This window comes from Fukomys damarensis, unplaced genomic scaffold, assembly GCF_012274545.1.
Source record: "Fukomys damarensis isolate Sample0158 unplaced genomic scaffold, DMR_v1.0_HiC HiC_scaffold_12, whole genome shotgun sequence".
NCBI classification, from domain to species: Eukaryota; Metazoa; Chordata; class Mammalia; order Rodentia; family Bathyergidae; genus Fukomys; species Fukomys damarensis.
In genome coordinates this window covers 47,490,009-47,507,226 of record NW_022900924.1, presented here as the reverse complement: position 1 = coordinate 47,507,226, position 17,218 = coordinate 47,490,009, and the positions used below count along the sequence as shown (strand labels likewise).

Genomic DNA, 17,218 nt, shown 5'->3' with positions numbered 1-17,218 from the left:
CATACTTTTATATATATTTCATATCAGTAAAAATATTAACTACAGCATTAGGTTGCCATCTAACTTCTGAATGTTGAATACGTAGAAATTTTCTAGCTTGCTGAACTATCATAATTATTGTCTATGTACTTTTGGAAAAGAATTGTTTTTATTTTTATGTTATATTTTTTATAGTTTTAAATGCTGAGTGGAATATATATATAATATTTATTATATACATAAATTTGTTTTATTGTTTTAAATTGAAGTACAATTTCTAGATACCTGAGAGCATTCTCATCCGACCTCAAATTTAATAGAATAAGTTAAAGTAACTATGTGTCTTCTCCTATAATAAAACCATGTGCAGACAAGGCGTTATCCACTTGGCCTTTTCCCCTCTTCTAAAGAAAACTGTTTCTGGGAGTTCTTTCAGGAGCCATTTTATAGAGAGTGGAGGCACTCTTCTGCTGACACAATTTGCTTGACTAATTAGATATTGCACTTTTATAAAATTTTTCTTTGTGGACAAACTGGGCTACGTATAATATGAAAACCAGTGGACTAAACTGGTAGAATAGTATCTGTTAAAATGTATAAAATGTTTTTATGTATTATCTCCTTAGATATTTTCAATGTAAAATGTACATTCTAAAGGTAAAATGTGTGTTATTTGCTACTATATTGCCAGTTGTATAGAACAAATATAGTTTATACAAATACAATTAAGTCTTTTTAACAAATAAGTGTGATAAATGAATGAACAACTTTGGAAGACAGAGAAAGCAAATATGTTGAATTTTTGTCAGAAAAGAAAAGAACCTTAAAGGCTGGGGATTTAGCTCAGTGGTTCTGCTGCCTGCCTCGCAAGCACAAGGACCCAAGTTCGATCCCTGGTCCAAAAAAAAAAAAAAGAACCTTAGAATAGCAGACTTGTAGAAGATCACACTAGCAGTAAGTAAAAGAATCAAATGAGCCCATGCCCTCATTTCTTGACTCTAATAATCTTGGGGTCATATCTGGAAGAAAGAAGAGAAGGAAAAATGAGTGGAGAAAAAAAGAAGGGAGGATGGAAGTAAAAGGGAGGGAAAGGGAAAGAGAAAGAAAAACAAAAAAGAAGTGAAAGGAAGGAAAGGAAGCAAGGAGGGAGGAGGAAAGGAAGGAAGCAAGGGAAAAAGGAGAAATGTTTATTTTATTTTCAATGGTATCGGCGGCTACTCATTTCTTTGAGCAAGGAAAGATAAACTATCTTAAAGCAAGAAAACAAAATGTTACCTTCTTTTCTTTTAACTTCATTTTTTAAAACCTAAATTGATAATACGAATGAGTAAATATTCTATTTTAATGTGAGTGGTTTATGAAAACATCACACTTCTCTTTTAGAAAGTAAAGGGATGTTTTTTATGACATCAACTCTTTGGGAAACCCATGCCCATGTCAAGTGGCTCTTTCTCCCAGCAGCTAGTTCCTTCCCCTTTTCACAGTCCTGTAAACACCTGAAAGGGGCTGGTTTTTCAGTTCCTCTTTCTTTTTGTCTGAGACTGCCGCTGAGCACGCCCCTCCGTCTTGAGCTGGTTCATCTGACCCGTTTCCTGGAGGTAAAATGGTGGAAGGGTCAACAGAGGGATGAGAAGGTACAAGGGCAAAAAAATCACATCAGTTTAACGTTTTCTACATGTCAACACTCTGCACTTAGAAGCCCTAAATGGACACAGAGGAAGTTAAAGAGTCAGCGAGTTATGAGCTTTTCTGGAGACTCTCGGAGAGAATTTTTCTGCTTATTCAACTTGTTTGTAGAATTCACTCCCTTATCTTTGCAGGACTGAGGTCCCTATTTATTTCAAGAACTTCTGGGGACCACAGTATTCCTTAAGTCTAGACTTTTTTCTTCATCTTCAAAGATAGCTGTGGTGGGTGAAGTCCTTATTGGTTGCTGTTCTTGTCTGACCTGCTCTGTTTCAGCATCACCTGCTTTTAAAGACTTCAGCGGCTAGATTGGGACCGCTCAGTACAAGACAACCTTTTCATCTGAAGGTCTTAAATCTTAATTATTTCTGCAAAAATTTATTTACACGTTCTGGGATTATAAGGTGGACATCTGAGGGAAGCCATATTCTAATTATCACAAGGAAAATATGTGTGTAATTGATGACTACAAATTCACTTATGTGGATTAAAGATAACTTAAAATGTAATGGAGAGAGCTTTTCCTTTCTAAACAGCCATTATTTACAATTGCTACAAAAAGTGACGGCTATGTAGTTTCCCGTTTGATTAACAAATTGAAAATTGTGTCACCACTTTGTATCAGAAAGTCCAAAAGTGCAGATAACAGTTGACACTTGAGAGGGTGTGTTTTTCCATAAATCTGAAAGAAGGCAGGGGTGTGGATGAGGTAAGATTGAGCAATAAATATTTTTCTCCTACATTCTTCCTTATCTAATTAACTGATCAAATTGCTGTATAAAAAATAAATTCTTATAAACTCATGCATATACTCAACCAAACAATAAAACTAAAAGCCAGGCTAAAAATTAAGATGGATATAAATCAGCAGGATGGAGAAATTAACGTGACACTCTTGTTAAATCTTATAGAAAAAGCGCCCTGTCAGAATACACAGTATTGTGTGCCGCCCCTGGCACAGAGAAGAAACCAAGTATATATTAATTCCCCTCATTTAATTATTTTAAACAAGCATAGTTTATAGACTTTTATGTGCAAAGTACAGTAATGAAAATCTAACTAGTATCTGTTCTTTCCATAATTTTCAGAGCCTTACGATAAATTACTTATTTAATCATAGTATCAGGAGCATCGTGTAGGGAAAAAATTGGCCTCAGTAAAAGTGAGAGTTTTTTTTTTTGTACTATTTGCTTTACATCCTATTACTCCTAAGAATAATTAATGGATTATTGAAGCAAAAACTATTTCTGATTCTTCTGTACAAGGACAGCCACAATAAGAATTTCATACAGAGCTAGTAGTTACCTGGTAAATTACAGCATAATAAGAAAAATTATTAAATGATAGTATAAAAATTCTCAAAAACACTAAGATTTTGATTCATTTTTAGTGTTTAAATTGTTTAGTGGCTATTGCCAGTATGATGCAAATAATTAGTTTTCTAATTAAGGAACTAAAGGAGCTATTGAAAGTACTCTGAAGGAAGTTTTTATTTTAGCTCTAAGCTGTTGAAAATTAAGTTGTAAGGTAATCACTTCTCATCACCAAGATTTTTAAACGAGGAACTGCATCATTACCATTCATTTGCAAAAACTTAAACAGAGTAACTGTCAACATTCTTTCCTCTCCTGAACTTGCTTGATTACTGATAATTTTGTGTTTCTGGCTCTGGGAGATTATACCACTTATAATCTGTATATCCCTGTCATTTGTTTACCTGTACTATTTCCTTTTTGCATGGGTGAGCCAATGAAAAACAACATGTCCGGAAGTCAATTACCTGATGGTGCGAGAAAAGTCACTTTCACTTCCTTCTTACCTTATCCCACCTATGTCTGTCATCAACACAGAATCAAATTCCTCTTCACTCCAAAGACAGACCATGAAAGCTACTCACTTTACACTCTAAGACGTCTTCTGCATTTTGATTTGAAAGTACTATGTGATGATAATACCAAGTCAAATAATAATATTTATTTTTTTTACGTTTAAAGAGCCAATAGATAAAAATGTAAACTGGAAGGTAGGCTTCTTGCATATTTTTTTTGGTGTGGATTTCCTTCATATTTCGGTTTAATAATGAACCTGCTTAATTTTTTTAAAAACAATATTTAGCACAGAGAAGATATAAATGAGCACAGACCAGCCCATACAAGGCTTCCTGGGTGAACTGCAAGTGACACTCAGAGATGTAGGACATGCTCAGTCTTAGCACCTGTACCTCTTCCTTTTCTCCCATCATCCTTTGCCAGAAGGCACAGTTTGGGGAAAAACACCACTCCAATCCAATTTTCCACAGTTAACAAAGGAATACAATCTAAAGGAGAAGCCGGGCATGGTACAGATTACAAATCTGTAATTCAAGCACTGGGGAGGCTCAGGCAAGAGGATTGCTGCCAGTTCCAGGCCAGCATTGGCTCAGTAGTGAGTTTAAGTCTAGCCTGAATTACATAGCGAGATCCTATCTCAAAACCAAAACAAAATAACAACAACAACAAAAATCAAAAGGGGTGAAAAGAAAATGAAAACACTCAGTTGGCAGATTAGTACACTGATAAAACCTACTTTTTCACCTGGTCTATTTGAATTTGCACAAATTAGATTTTTTGAACTTCAATTTTCTTGTATATGAAATAGCAGGGGTCATGCTAACTTCAACAGATGTCCAGACTGTTAGGATGATAGCTTGTAAATGAAAACTGTTATTTTTATTCCACCTCCCGAAGACCCAGATCTCATGTAATAAAGGAAAAAAGTGAGGATGAATAAATTCAATTTTAGCTTAAGTTTATCCTCCTTGATTTGTTTCAGGAAGGCAGTACATCATTCAAAAAGGCGATTTGGTATCCCTGTGGATCGAATTGGTAGAAACCGGCTTTCAAATTCCAGAGGTTAACTGATTCCAATTGTGAGTAAAATTTCAAGAAACATCGATGTATGCAGGTATTTGATTAAACATTTCCATAACAGACTCATTTATCCTTCCTGGCTGAAAAATCATCCTTTTGATTTCTTAGCTCATAAATGCATTTTTGCAAATACTTCTGCCTTCAATTATTGATGATAAATAATTTAAGAGATTTTTAGAAAGCAAACAAATGCCCTACATCTACTTCAAGCTAAGAAAATAGATGCTTGGGCTATTTTCACAATCCTCTGTGTAGTTATAAATGATAACATGGAAATAAGGGTTGAAATTCTTTTTTTTAAGCATTAAAATTCTAATTAACAAATAAATTACCTTCCAAAATACATATAAATAAATTAAAATCCGTTTGTTATAAAGAATACACATTCTAGTCATATGCATCAGTTTTCTATCAGCAAATATATCATGGATTTATGATAATATGGAACTTTAGAGAGAAAATGGTGTAGCAGTAAGAATATTAGACAAAAATCAAGAACCTCATCCAAATCCTGGTTTTGTCACTCATTCATTCATTATTTTGTTTAGACAGAAGGTTATGCAATAGAATTAAAATCCAGAAAGTGTAACTCCTGGGTTATATATGTCAAACCCTTTATTTAATCACGAATATTATATGTTTTCAAGTTTCTTGCCTGAAATCCAGGTGAGATGTTTTCTGTCAGTGGGTGGACTCACAGAAGGCAACCCCTTCCTCCCAAACATTGAAGAGACCTGGAACTGCTTTCCACATTTCAGGCTAGAAAAGAAGCAACGCCATCCTCTGCTTCTCCCCCAGTGACCCTCAGACCATTGAGAGGGAAACCCCAAATCACCACCTGAGCTCTGATCCTCTCATAATTTAGATCACTCCGTTTTCCCTTCTGCTCAAAGATTTTAAAGCCGCAAGAAAGGATCCATATTTTTTTCAGAATTATTTGATGAAGAAAATGTTGTTATACAGGGATCTGTGCATTCGTGATGTTTTGCAGTGACTGAGTGCCTGCAAACCCAGGAGCAAACTACTGAACACCGGCGAGCACCATCTGCAGAATACAGATTGAAATGTTTTTCTTCACACCTAGAGATGTACCACATGTGGTCATTCCTTGGGCTTGCTAATAATAGTCACACTCTACTTGAGTAAGGAGAAGCTTACTAATTACTATGAAAAAACAAATATCAACTTGCTGTCCTCCAGTTTCTGTGTTAACATTGTGACACCGAGATTCAAATAATTAAGTTGGTTGTTTTCTACATGTATTTTTGCTACTTTTGATTATCACTCATTTTAATGCTTTGGATTTCAACCGAAGCGAGTATTACCAAACTATTAAGGAAACTAAGTTTCATGCAAATATTCAAATGAAGTCTGACACCACAGAAACTCTGAGCAGTCACTAAATTATGAAGAAAGCTGAGGTAGTTTCCTAAATTTTGTTGGGTCAAGTCCAAGTCCATACATTGTGTCTTTTTTTTTTAGAGACTTTTGAGCATCTTGACAATGACTACCATCGTTATTAAATCTTAAGAAGGTTTGCTACCATAAAGTCTTAAGAGCAATATCACAAAAGAATAGATTTACAAAATAACTTAACATCATATATTTTCTCTTTCTCTTCTTTCAATCACTATGGGTTTACGTGCTCAACCCTTACATTTCTATTTATTACTTCCCACAATTATCACAAGATTTTACAGGCATTAATTTCACTTCCTCATGTGAAAATTTCATGTTTTTACTTGAAGGACAAAACCCATGAAATACGAATATATTTATAATTTTCATTCAGATTTCAAGGTTATTTTTGATATATTCATTTCCTCTGTCACTGTATCACCTGAGTCAGACAGGGGATGTAATATGTGTATCATTTACTAGCTAAAATTTAACAATTACAAGAAAATGCTCATATACTCACTCTGCTAAGTAGATAGGTTCAAGGACTTAAAGTCTTATTTCACCCAATCCTAGTTTATAAAATAACTCAGCAAATAGGGGCTGTAAGAGGAAATTGATTTACCCAAAATTTTATACCCTCTTGCCCACAGCCAGCTGTAATACCCAGATGGTTGGCCTTGTAGCTCACTCCTCTGTTCATGGCCCATCAAGGATGCTTGGGGCTAAATTGTCATGGCTGGATGGTAACTTCACTGGTTGACATTTCTAAAAAATAAAGAAACAGTGTTTCGAAAATCCTTGTTTCACTTCTGTGGGTGTTGAAGAATTCTCTTGTTAAGCAGGTTTAGTTGTGGGTTTTCACCTTCTGGCTTCTACTTTACGGCTTCCTACTAAAATTGAAACTGACACCTAATCGTGGAAGTTTTGCTTGGTCTGAGGTCAACTCTACATACAGCAGCTGTGCATTACCCTGTTTTCAACCAGATGCCAATGTCTTCTCTGATACATGTTTTGGAAAGAAACAGTCTGATATTTTCACAGATCTTTTTTCAAAAATTTTATTAATACGTGATCACAGGACATGAAGTTTATATTCATCTTGGGAGATCAGTGTGTTTACATACTACAGCTTATTTTCTTAATCCCTTTCCCCTTCGTACCATTCCTCCACCTCTGAATTCCCTTTCTTCCTTTATATTCCTATTGTGATTATGATTCTTAGTTTATGTTTATGGCATAATGTTTAAATTCATTGAGATTATCAGTTCCTGCACATGGCATATCTACATTCATCTTACTTCCTCTTCCTCTCTCCCTTTCTCCCCCTCCTTGATCTCCTGAAACCCTTCCCATTGGCAAGAGACCTTCTCCCTTATTTTCTCCTCTCCATCATACTCAAATGAGTGCTACCATAGGCTATTTGAGTTTGTATGTCTGATTTCTTTCACTTACCATTATATATTCTAGGTGCATCCTTTTCCTACAAATGTCTTGAATGTATTCTTCTTTATAGCCGAGTAGTATTCCACTATGTATAAATAACATACTTTCTGTATCCATTTGTCTGTTGATGGGCATACAGGCTGCTCCCAAGATTTAGCTCCTACAAGTTGTGCTGCTATAAACATTGGGATGCAATACAAATCTTTACTATATTGGGCCAAATTTTGAGTTTTTAGTGGACTTTAAACTACTGAAATTCAAAGTGGCATTGTGGTCTAAGTTATCAGAGCGTCTCTTGGTGCAATTAGTAAGTTTTCTATCTCTGCCATTGGCATCAGGGTGCCTACCTGGGCAAATTAGATATATGATGATTGGTTATCCTGCCATGTAAAACCACAGGTATTATGACAGTTTTCTTAATAATGTGAGATGTGTGTTGATTTTTTATACTAGCAATTTTTATCTAAGAGAACTATTGATATGCCATTATTCAAATAAATTAATATAGCTCTCAATATAGCAGGAATATTATGTGTAAATGAGCAAAATATACCATTGTCAGTATGCTACTTTAATAATAAACAGAATGTTATATCACTTGCTATTGCAATATCTTTTGAATCAAGGTTAAAAACAAACAAAAAAATAGTAGCTCTCTGAAGAAAAGAATCGGACCAGAGACATTTTATAATTTTATTGAAATTTGAGCAAAATACCTGGATTATACATTTAAAATGCTTGTTTTGATGCCTTTAAATCTGAAATTATAAGGTTGTTTTAGTAGCTTCAAAATAAAGACATGCCATGTAAATGAAAGCTATAATGAAACCGTGTAATTAGAGGTTTAGCTCTTCTTTATTAAAGCAAGTGTATGTTTCCTCATCTGCAGAGTTCCAGTGAGCTTTAACAACTTCAGCTTTCATTTTTGCAGATGCAGATTCTTCATGTGAAATCTCCCAGAAAATACAAGATGCTTCAGTGAAGTCCTTCGTAGTCTTTAAATGATTAAACTTTCAATTTACTGATTTCTGCAAATCCTTCCAAAGCTTGAACTTTAGTCCATCACAGCATAGTATTGTTTAGGTTTTATTCAATTGTCTGATTATTTTGATGGATATGCATTTTTAAAATAGATATTTAACTCTTCAGAAATGATCACCCACCCCTTAAATCACACTTTTAAAAATAACAGTCAGAATATATACTAAAGTGCCTTCTCTCTGTATTCACCATTCTTTTTTATTTACAGTTAAAGAGTAATAATGAAAGATTTGATTCTGTAAAAATAGCTACAACCTATTTGTTTATTATTTGGGAATAAGGAATGCCAGTACTGTGTGCTTTCTCTTGAGTGCTTTTACTTCTTCCTTTGTCTACAAACCTGTTGGTTTCCAATAATGAAACTGGGTTTTTCTTGTTATATTCAAGTTTCCCTGAAGTTTAACCCAATAAAACATGATTCCAGTGATCTGGGAAGTTTCAGTGAGTTAAAATGAAGGAAGTGAAGGATATTACTTGTTTGTTAAACTTCAAGACCTCTTATCCCCTGAAATTTCTCTGAATTTTAACTAATAGTTAATTAAGAGCAGCAATGTTTCATTGCGAAGGGATCAGCCTCATGCAGAAGTAGCAGATGAAAGTAGAGGAGTAGGGCCAGGGTTATGCTGCCTATCTCACAAGTGCAAGGACCCGAGCTCAATCCCCAGAACCAAGAAAAAAAAAAGTAGAGGAGAAGTTAAAGAATCCTGAAATAGCAAACAAAACCCTAGAGCAGTCTGGAGCAAGAAAAATACACATCATTTTAACAAGTTCCATTTAAATTAAATCAGTCCATTTAAATTAAAATGCAATCTTTTTGAAGTTGCTAGCTCTTCTAGTAAATTATTTAATGTTTCATATACTGTACTTCATAAAGCATTGAAGAGGATTAGGTATTTGCATGTGATTTGTTTTAAATAAGAAGCCTTGAATTAAAGTATCAAAACATAAGCTTAATAGTCTAGAAAGTTCAGTTGTCAGCAATAAATGATTTTAGTTTAGTCTAGACACATAAGCCCTTGGTGCATCAGAATTGCATTCAAAACACACACACACACACACACACACAATAACTTAGGACATGCGGCACAGATGCAGCATTAGTGATTTAGCAGAAGCTCATGGAGCCCCTGGAATGCTTTTCTCTCAACACAAGCAATCACTGCCAAACAAAACTGATGTGGGAAGGGAAAAAGTTTTGTCTAGAAAAGGAAAGGTTTATTTTAACACAAAAAGAATGTTACATGAAGATGTCTTCATATTAAAAGAAGAGAAAAGAGGATTTAACAATCTGAAGTAAAGATTAACTAATGTACAACTCGAAGAATAAACTCAGCCATCATAGTGACAAAAATATATCAGAAAGTAATTTAACTAAATAATTTGCTTCTATAGAAGATTAGTCATTCAGTTGTCCAAATTGTCTTTTAAAAATCCAGTTTGAAAGATCTTAAAAGGTGAAATAAATGAACATGAGTATTTGGTACACACAGTTATTTTAATATGTAATTGCTTAGTTTCTCTGAAAAATTTCAAACTGCTAGAACTCTTCTGATTTAAGTTTAGGAAATAAAACAGTAAATGAGTGTATATTTTAATTATAGTAGAAGAGTATAATAAAGAGATTTTGGAAAAAAATAAATAATCATATTCTTCAAAAACTTGTATCACAAAGCTAGCAACCTTCCCTGGATGAATACTGGCAGAACTCACAGCTTGAACAAATCATTTTAGAAGTAGCAATCTTTCTTGTTCACCTTCTTCCAGACTTTTGATGAACTACCAAACAGTTTCATATTTCTCAGGTGCTATTTCTTTGCCTTCTCTCCTGGTTGAGTATTTGTAAACTTCTAATCCAACCAGGTGTTTCTAATCCAACCAAAGCTGCCAAACCTCACTTCAGCCTAAACATTTTTTCATGGTAAAGATTTGAAGTTGTACATAACAGGTTGATTTTCTATATTCTTTTTTATTTAAAATAAGACTATGATATCCATTTTAACCAAACTAAGAGATAGCAGTGTTTTGATTTTTGTTCCATTCTAATGTGTATACACACAAGAAGTTCACAAAGGAGAAAAGATATTTCTCCACTTATAACTGTTTCATTTCATGTTTTAATTTTTGCAACCACTTTATACAGAATAGAAAATGAGTCAACAATATACTAGCTTAAGTGGGGTCTTTTTAATTAAGTGGGGTCTTGAATTGTAAATGAAGACATCATTTTTGTTAAAAATGTGACGACTCATCTCATTTATTAGTTCAATGCATTGCATATCTCTACATCTAACTATATTTCATTTAAATAGTCCCAACTTGAAGGACTTTGTTATGTTTCAAAATGACATGTTATCCTTTTTTCTTGGTGTTCCTGTGTGGAGCTACATGGAGAAAATGAATACGGATTTCTGAGTTCCACTGTCAATTATATAGCCAACTTTTTGGAGCGAGCATCAAGTCCTGGCTACATTGTTTTAAAATTTACACTATACAAACTCTGTCAAATTGAACCTTTAAGCTACACATACTTCTAGAGAACTAAATTTCCTGAAGTACGTTGTTTAAAAAGCAAAATCTTCCAAAAAGAAGACCAACAGCTTTTCAATAGCATTTTGCTTTATATCTAAAGGTATAGTATGCGTGAATACTGCTCAGCCCTTCCAGAGTTAATAAACTTGAGAAGATGAAAGCAGCCATTTCTCACCTTTCTTTCTGGCAATATTTCATTCGTGTGCACAACTGTTGTACATAAAGAGGAACATCTCCAGGCATGACTGTGCAACTTTTACTAGTGTACACTGGAGTAACAACTACATGCTCTCTGCAGGTGCTCCAGATGGTCTATTTTATGGTAGTTTTTTTTTTTGTTAAAGCAAAATTGTCCATTCTATCTTATGAGATAGTTTATCTTTAAAACACTACACATTTAATTCTATACAGATAAGCATTTCTTCCCCATCCTGTGAAGTAAAAGCATGCCTGTTTGTTCATCTCTTCGGCCATCACACACTTGTGAAGTCACTGTTACTCACTCGCCGTGAAGTTGCTTTGACAATATGTCTGTGGCGGGTGGAATTAAGGTTAAACTCCCAGCCTTGGGTTGATTAAGCTTTTCAGATGTAAGCAAGAGCAGTGGAACAAAAACCCAGCAAGAGAAAGCCAATGTGCTGTTGGTGTTTGGCACACTTGGTTAGCCTCTTACAGGCACGCTGAGAGCCTGAGGTGGTTCTGATGCTGTGGAGAAGTCATCAGAACTGCGATACCCAGGGCTGGGGTTTTAGCTCAGTGGTTGCACTTCGTGCATTGCAAACACAAGGTCCCAAGTTCAATCCCAGGTACAAAACAAAAAAAAATGAGATACCTAAAGGCAAATTCTGCGTGGAAATTTTCCTATCATTTTTTTTATTTCTGAGACACCCGAAGTTACTTGGTCCTACAGTCCAACAAATGATATATTTCTACTTGTTAGTAATATATTCATTTTGTCCTGTTTATCTAAATGATAACTGTCCAAATTAACTGAGCAAAGAAGAGGGTAGCCAGCACAATCAGGAAAAAGAGAAAGAACAATCATACGTCGTTTTCACGCCAATTGAGACAATAGAATTTATTGTAAGTTTCCAAGGTGCTTTTTAAAAATATTTTAATCGATAGCTAAGCAACATAGCCATCACAAGACAAAACTGTATATGGGCAATGAATTTATGGAACGCAATACAGCAGATAGCAGCACTCTGAACTTCAGCTCAAAATTCATTTTGACAGTCTCACGTCACTCAACAGTGCAATTGATCAGCCATTATTCACATTAAACATTATTCAACATTAAAGTTATCAAAACACATTTTCTAACAAATTTGTAAAGAGAGAATATAGTATGCAGGGCCCCACTTCCTTGTGCTTAAAAGATCTGTACTCTTTAAGTAATAGAATATATATAGATATCTTTTCATAGTGTTCTTATCATAATGCATGCAAAGAAAAGGCTTTAGACACAGTATTTCCAAAAGCAAGCTAGAGGAAAAAACCAAAGAAAGTCTTTATTAGAAAGGTATTTTATGAAATCTTATGCTTGAATGAAACCATCTACTGAAGAGCGTTTTATAAAAACGTGTGTTCAATACGGTAGCTACTACTTTTATATGAATATTTAAATTGATTAAAGGTAAAGCAATAAAACGTTCAGCGTCTCCATCGTGTCACGTGATCCACAGTGACTTGTAGCCAGTGACTACCAGAATGAGTGGGGCTAATTCGAGGAGGTCACCGTCACAAGGTGTCCCATTGTACAGTGGGTCCCACACACAGTAGACCAGCCTAGAGGACTCACAGCTCTGTCACACAAAACGGAAGTCACATAAGTAAAAGGGCTAACTGTGCTCCTATTTATTGAGGAAAGAGGAAGGAAAAGAGTTTAAATATCACTTTGCCAGCCACCAAATAAATTTAAGTAGATTCACTCTTTACGGCATTAAGTTTCCATACTCTGACCGTGAAAGGATATTGCACACAAACCAAATTTCGTGCCTCTTTAATCTCCAACTGCATAAATGAATCCTTGTAAATCTTCTGCAGGCCTTTCCCAATCGCCTGACAATAGCTTCATCTAACTTATTATAAATGGTCTCTCATTTCCTTTTGTCTAAATGGCTTATAAAACTAAAACCTTTGGAGATGAGTCTTTGATTCAGTGTTAGTTAACAGGGTGCACAATGAAAGAGATTTCAAAACCCTCATAAAATAATTCAGCCACTGGTTAAAATAAATGATAAAAGTCAATCCGCTTGCCCAGCTTTCTGCTGCCAGCTAGATCCACTTTCCAAACTTGGACCCTTGTACTTATCACCACACAAGCACAAAATATTATGACAGCACTTGGCCTCTACTTCTCGTTTCTGCCAGAGAGCCACAGCTTTTCTTAAGGAAAACCACATTCAGACCCTGCGAAAGCAGAAGTCTATTTTCAGACATGGAACTGAGGACCTTGGCCCACTACTCTCGTCTTCTTTTTATAGTATGCTGTGGAAAGTTGTCATCACTGCCCCGTCTGTCCTTTCGGATATCTTTGAATATGTCTGTCTGACAGAAAAATATAAACCTACGCTTGGCCAAGACTCGTACCACACAAGCAACTCAATAAAGTATGCAATGGAACATAGTTTAGAGGGTCTTTTGGACCCAGTTGAAAGGAGCTGCAGTGAACGGTGCTGCCAGAGGAGCCAGCTCCCTGGTGCCCATGTGTCATTGACCATTGTCATGAAGTAGAACTCTAGCCAGTGTCCTGGGGTCTCTTGATGCCTGTCTAGTCTCTCTTGCATTCCCTGTTTTTAGCATGATTCTAGGGGTTAGGCAGCTATGTTTGTTGTAGGCACTTATCAACTGTCCTCTATATGAAATGATTCAAGAAAATTATAACATTCCACAGTAAATGTAAATCCTTCTTAAGATGGATTTCTGGGCTAATTTCGGTTTAATAATTGGTTTTTATGGTAATCAGTATCTAGCTATGCCAGCAGTGACTTTACACAAAATGCAGGTTAAGTTTTAGGGACTAACTGGGGCATCTGTTTCATACACTCTTCACCACAAACACTTACTTTGTCATTATCGTGTAGAGACATGTTTCAATATATCCTTACTTAAAACCAGAACAATGAAAAAAGTTTCCCCGACCCTCAAACCATTCTACTCCCAATTTTTTCTACCCTTTAGAACAAAATTCTTCGAAAAGGTCATCAGTTTTAAGTCATGGTCTTGCTAATCAAAAATTCATCAGCTGGGTATTCATCAGCTAAGGCAGGAGGATCACTGTGAGTTCGAGACCAGCCTGGGCTACATAATGAGTTCCAGGTCATTCTCAACTACCTAGTGAGACCCTGTCTCAAACAAAACAAAGCAAATCTTCAAATAATTCTTGTCAAAGCAATTAATGACCCTTTTTGTTTACTTCTTCCTGGTACTAGGTGTTGAATCAAGAATCTCACACATGCAGGACAAGTGTTGTGACCCTGGCGCACTTCCACGGGCCCTTGAACCATTGTCCAGACTGGCCACGAACCTATCATACATCTATATCAGCCTTTCAAGTAGCTGGGGTTGAGTAGCTGGGACTACAGATATGTGCTACCATGCCTAACAAATGATATTTTATTGCCGAATTCAATTGGAATGTCTCAGTTGTCATTCTATGGGATGTAACATAACTTTCCAGAGCTCCTTTTCAGGAAACTCTTCTCTTACTGAACTTCTGCATGTTATTTTCTTTGTTGCCTCCATCTTCGCTGCCTCCTTCTACTCAGTCATTTCCTAATATTCTTTTATCTACCCAGTCCCTGACCTTAGAGTGTTTGAGTATCAGTTACTGGATATATTTCCTCTATATCTGGAGTCACTACATAGATGGTCTCATCACAATGTTAAATGTGGACATGCTGGTAAACAGCAATTTTTTATATCCAATCTGGGTTTCTTTCCTAAAGTCCAAGTTGATATTGTCTACACAAATCACTCTTGGGGAGATTTGGGAAACAGTACATGGCATAATAAGTCCAACATGACCATGATAGAAAAAGCACTGTTTCTTGTTCTTCTCTACATTTACCAGATGCCCCCAACCTCATCACATGAGATGTGGATCCTGCATGTAGTTCTAGCAGTTATAGCATATTTCCCTCCTTTGAACTCCTGCTATCCTGCTATGGCAACATCGGACACTGTGTGTTCTTCATAGTGTACACATAAGGCAGAAGAAAAATGACCAGCATACATCAAGCTTTGTGTAAACTCAAAATAAAATTTATAGAAAGTTATAGCACTGAAGTTTTTTTGGTTATTTTGTTAAAGGAGTTTGCCAAACACCTCCCAATATACTTAGCATATTGTATCACTTGAAGAGGGATATACTACTCTCAGAAGTGCTTAAACAGTACAACTGTCTCATCATTTCACTATGGTGCCAGGGAAACGGACACCATAGGATTGAAAATTAAAGAGCCATCTTGTCAAATAGCAAAAAATATGGTACAGCTTACATCTGAAACGTCTTTCAATTTAGATCATGTGTCTTTTAAACTTCTAGAAGAAGAGGTTGGAAGACAGAAAACTGGCATTATGTTTATGTTGCTTTTGGATACACTGAGCCAAAAATAAGAAGGGTTTTGGAGATCAGGAAGTAACTGGTATCTTTAAAAAAACTTTTTTTTAAAAAAAGGAAAAGAGAGGGCAGGGGATTTAGCTCAGCAGTTCAGTGGCCTGCCTTGCAAGCGCAAGGACCCAAGTTCAATCCCAGGTACCAAGAAAAAGGAAAAGGGAAAAGAGCTCCAAAATGTCTTGAAATGTTGAATGAGTTAAGTGTTTCCAGATCCCAAGCAGTGAAATAAAATTTTAAAGTGACTTTTAGAGACAAAGGCTTAGTCTGTCTTTAAGGGCTCAGGGGAAAAGAATCAGACTAAGCATGCGAAATTTAGGGGATGTTCTAAATATCCTCAAAGTAACTGCTATTAACTGTTTGTTAAGATGGGGAGGGAATAGATGACTTATAACAGACTATCTCAGCATGCTCTGCTTTCACAAGTTGTCCTTTTAGCTGTTAAAAATTAAAGATGACACTAAATTAATTAATTTTTAATATCAGCCATGCAGTTCTCATGGAAGGACACAGCAAAAGTAAAAGCATGAGAGAAAAATAGAAGGAAACAGAAAGAAAGAGAGACAGAGAATAGGAATAAAAGAAATTAAATAAAATGAAATAATAAAATGAAATTTGCATCTACAATATGGCTGAAAAAGATACATGAATCTACCAGATATCAGAAAGAAACGGGTTTTGGCAAAGGAAGTCATATCTGGATGAAAATGAATGGGAAGACTGTATCTGTAGCCTGAGTAGCTGGACTTGATTTTATGTCACCTATAATGAGCAGTCCCTTTCAAGCAGCTCTAGGGAGCTATGTGAATGCTTGGATTTCCTGATGTCCTTTTTAGCAGGAAGGTGTGAAGTACTTTGGGACCCTAAGATCACCACCCAGAATTCAACCCATTTTAGGTTTTAACTAGCTCCCTAATTGCCTAATCTCTGAAGACCTAGTTCACCAAAGATGCATTAACCCGGACCACTGCATGTCTCCCTGTCTTTGCTGCTCACATGAGAAGATGGGGATAATTCTTCCCCCCAGTTGACCACGCAATTTGAAGAATAATGGAGTAGTACCCAATTGTATTTGCAGTAATGTAAATATGTCATTCAGTGACTTTCAAATGTTCTCCAGAGCACATGGAGGAGTAGAGAAGGTGGAATGGAAGGGGCTTCCTACCAAAAGAAAAGCACTGCAGCCCTTTCCAAACCAGTTGCTAGAAGTGGGGCGATTCCATGCTTATCACGTATTTAGTTTGCAGAGAGCGCGTGGTATTTTGCTTTGGGAGAAAAGATTAATACTGTGTAAAGTAACAGTGACTTCAGAAAACACCAATCTATAGCTTTGTGTTTTACTAGAGAGTACAGGCAAAGATCTCACAGTGAGGTAATTAGAGAGCTAACTAGAACACGGATTGCTATACACTAATGCTATGATCACATCAGCCATAGTTTTAATTTTCTGTGTACTGTTTTAGTAGAATTTGCTTTTATACCTAGTGAATTACTTTACACTTTCTAGCAGGAATAAAAGTTTCACTTTACAGTATTAATAGTTTTGGGGTTATTTTTAAACACTGTTGTCATGCTAGGCATGTAGCTTAGTGGTACAGTGCCTGGCCAGCTT

At 35.8% G+C, this 17,218-nt stretch overlaps 1 protein-coding gene across 1 annotated transcript in view; it reads left to right on the top strand.

Moving 5' to 3' along the window:
- The window catches only part of Ostn (osteocrin), a 31,805-nt gene extending 23,344 nt beyond the window's left edge, over window positions 1-8,461 (top strand). Inside the window, exons 4-5 of the mRNA XM_010624102.2 lie at window positions 4,477-4,573; window positions 8,350-8,461. Of these exons, the coding sequence (XP_010622404.1) occupies window positions 4,477-4,561 (85 nt within the window). The 3' untranslated portion in view covers window positions 4,562-4,573; window positions 8,350-8,461. The remainder of the gene's footprint in view (window positions 1-4,476; window positions 4,574-8,349) is intronic.
- The last annotated feature ends 8,757 nt before the right edge of the window (window positions 8,462-17,218 follow it).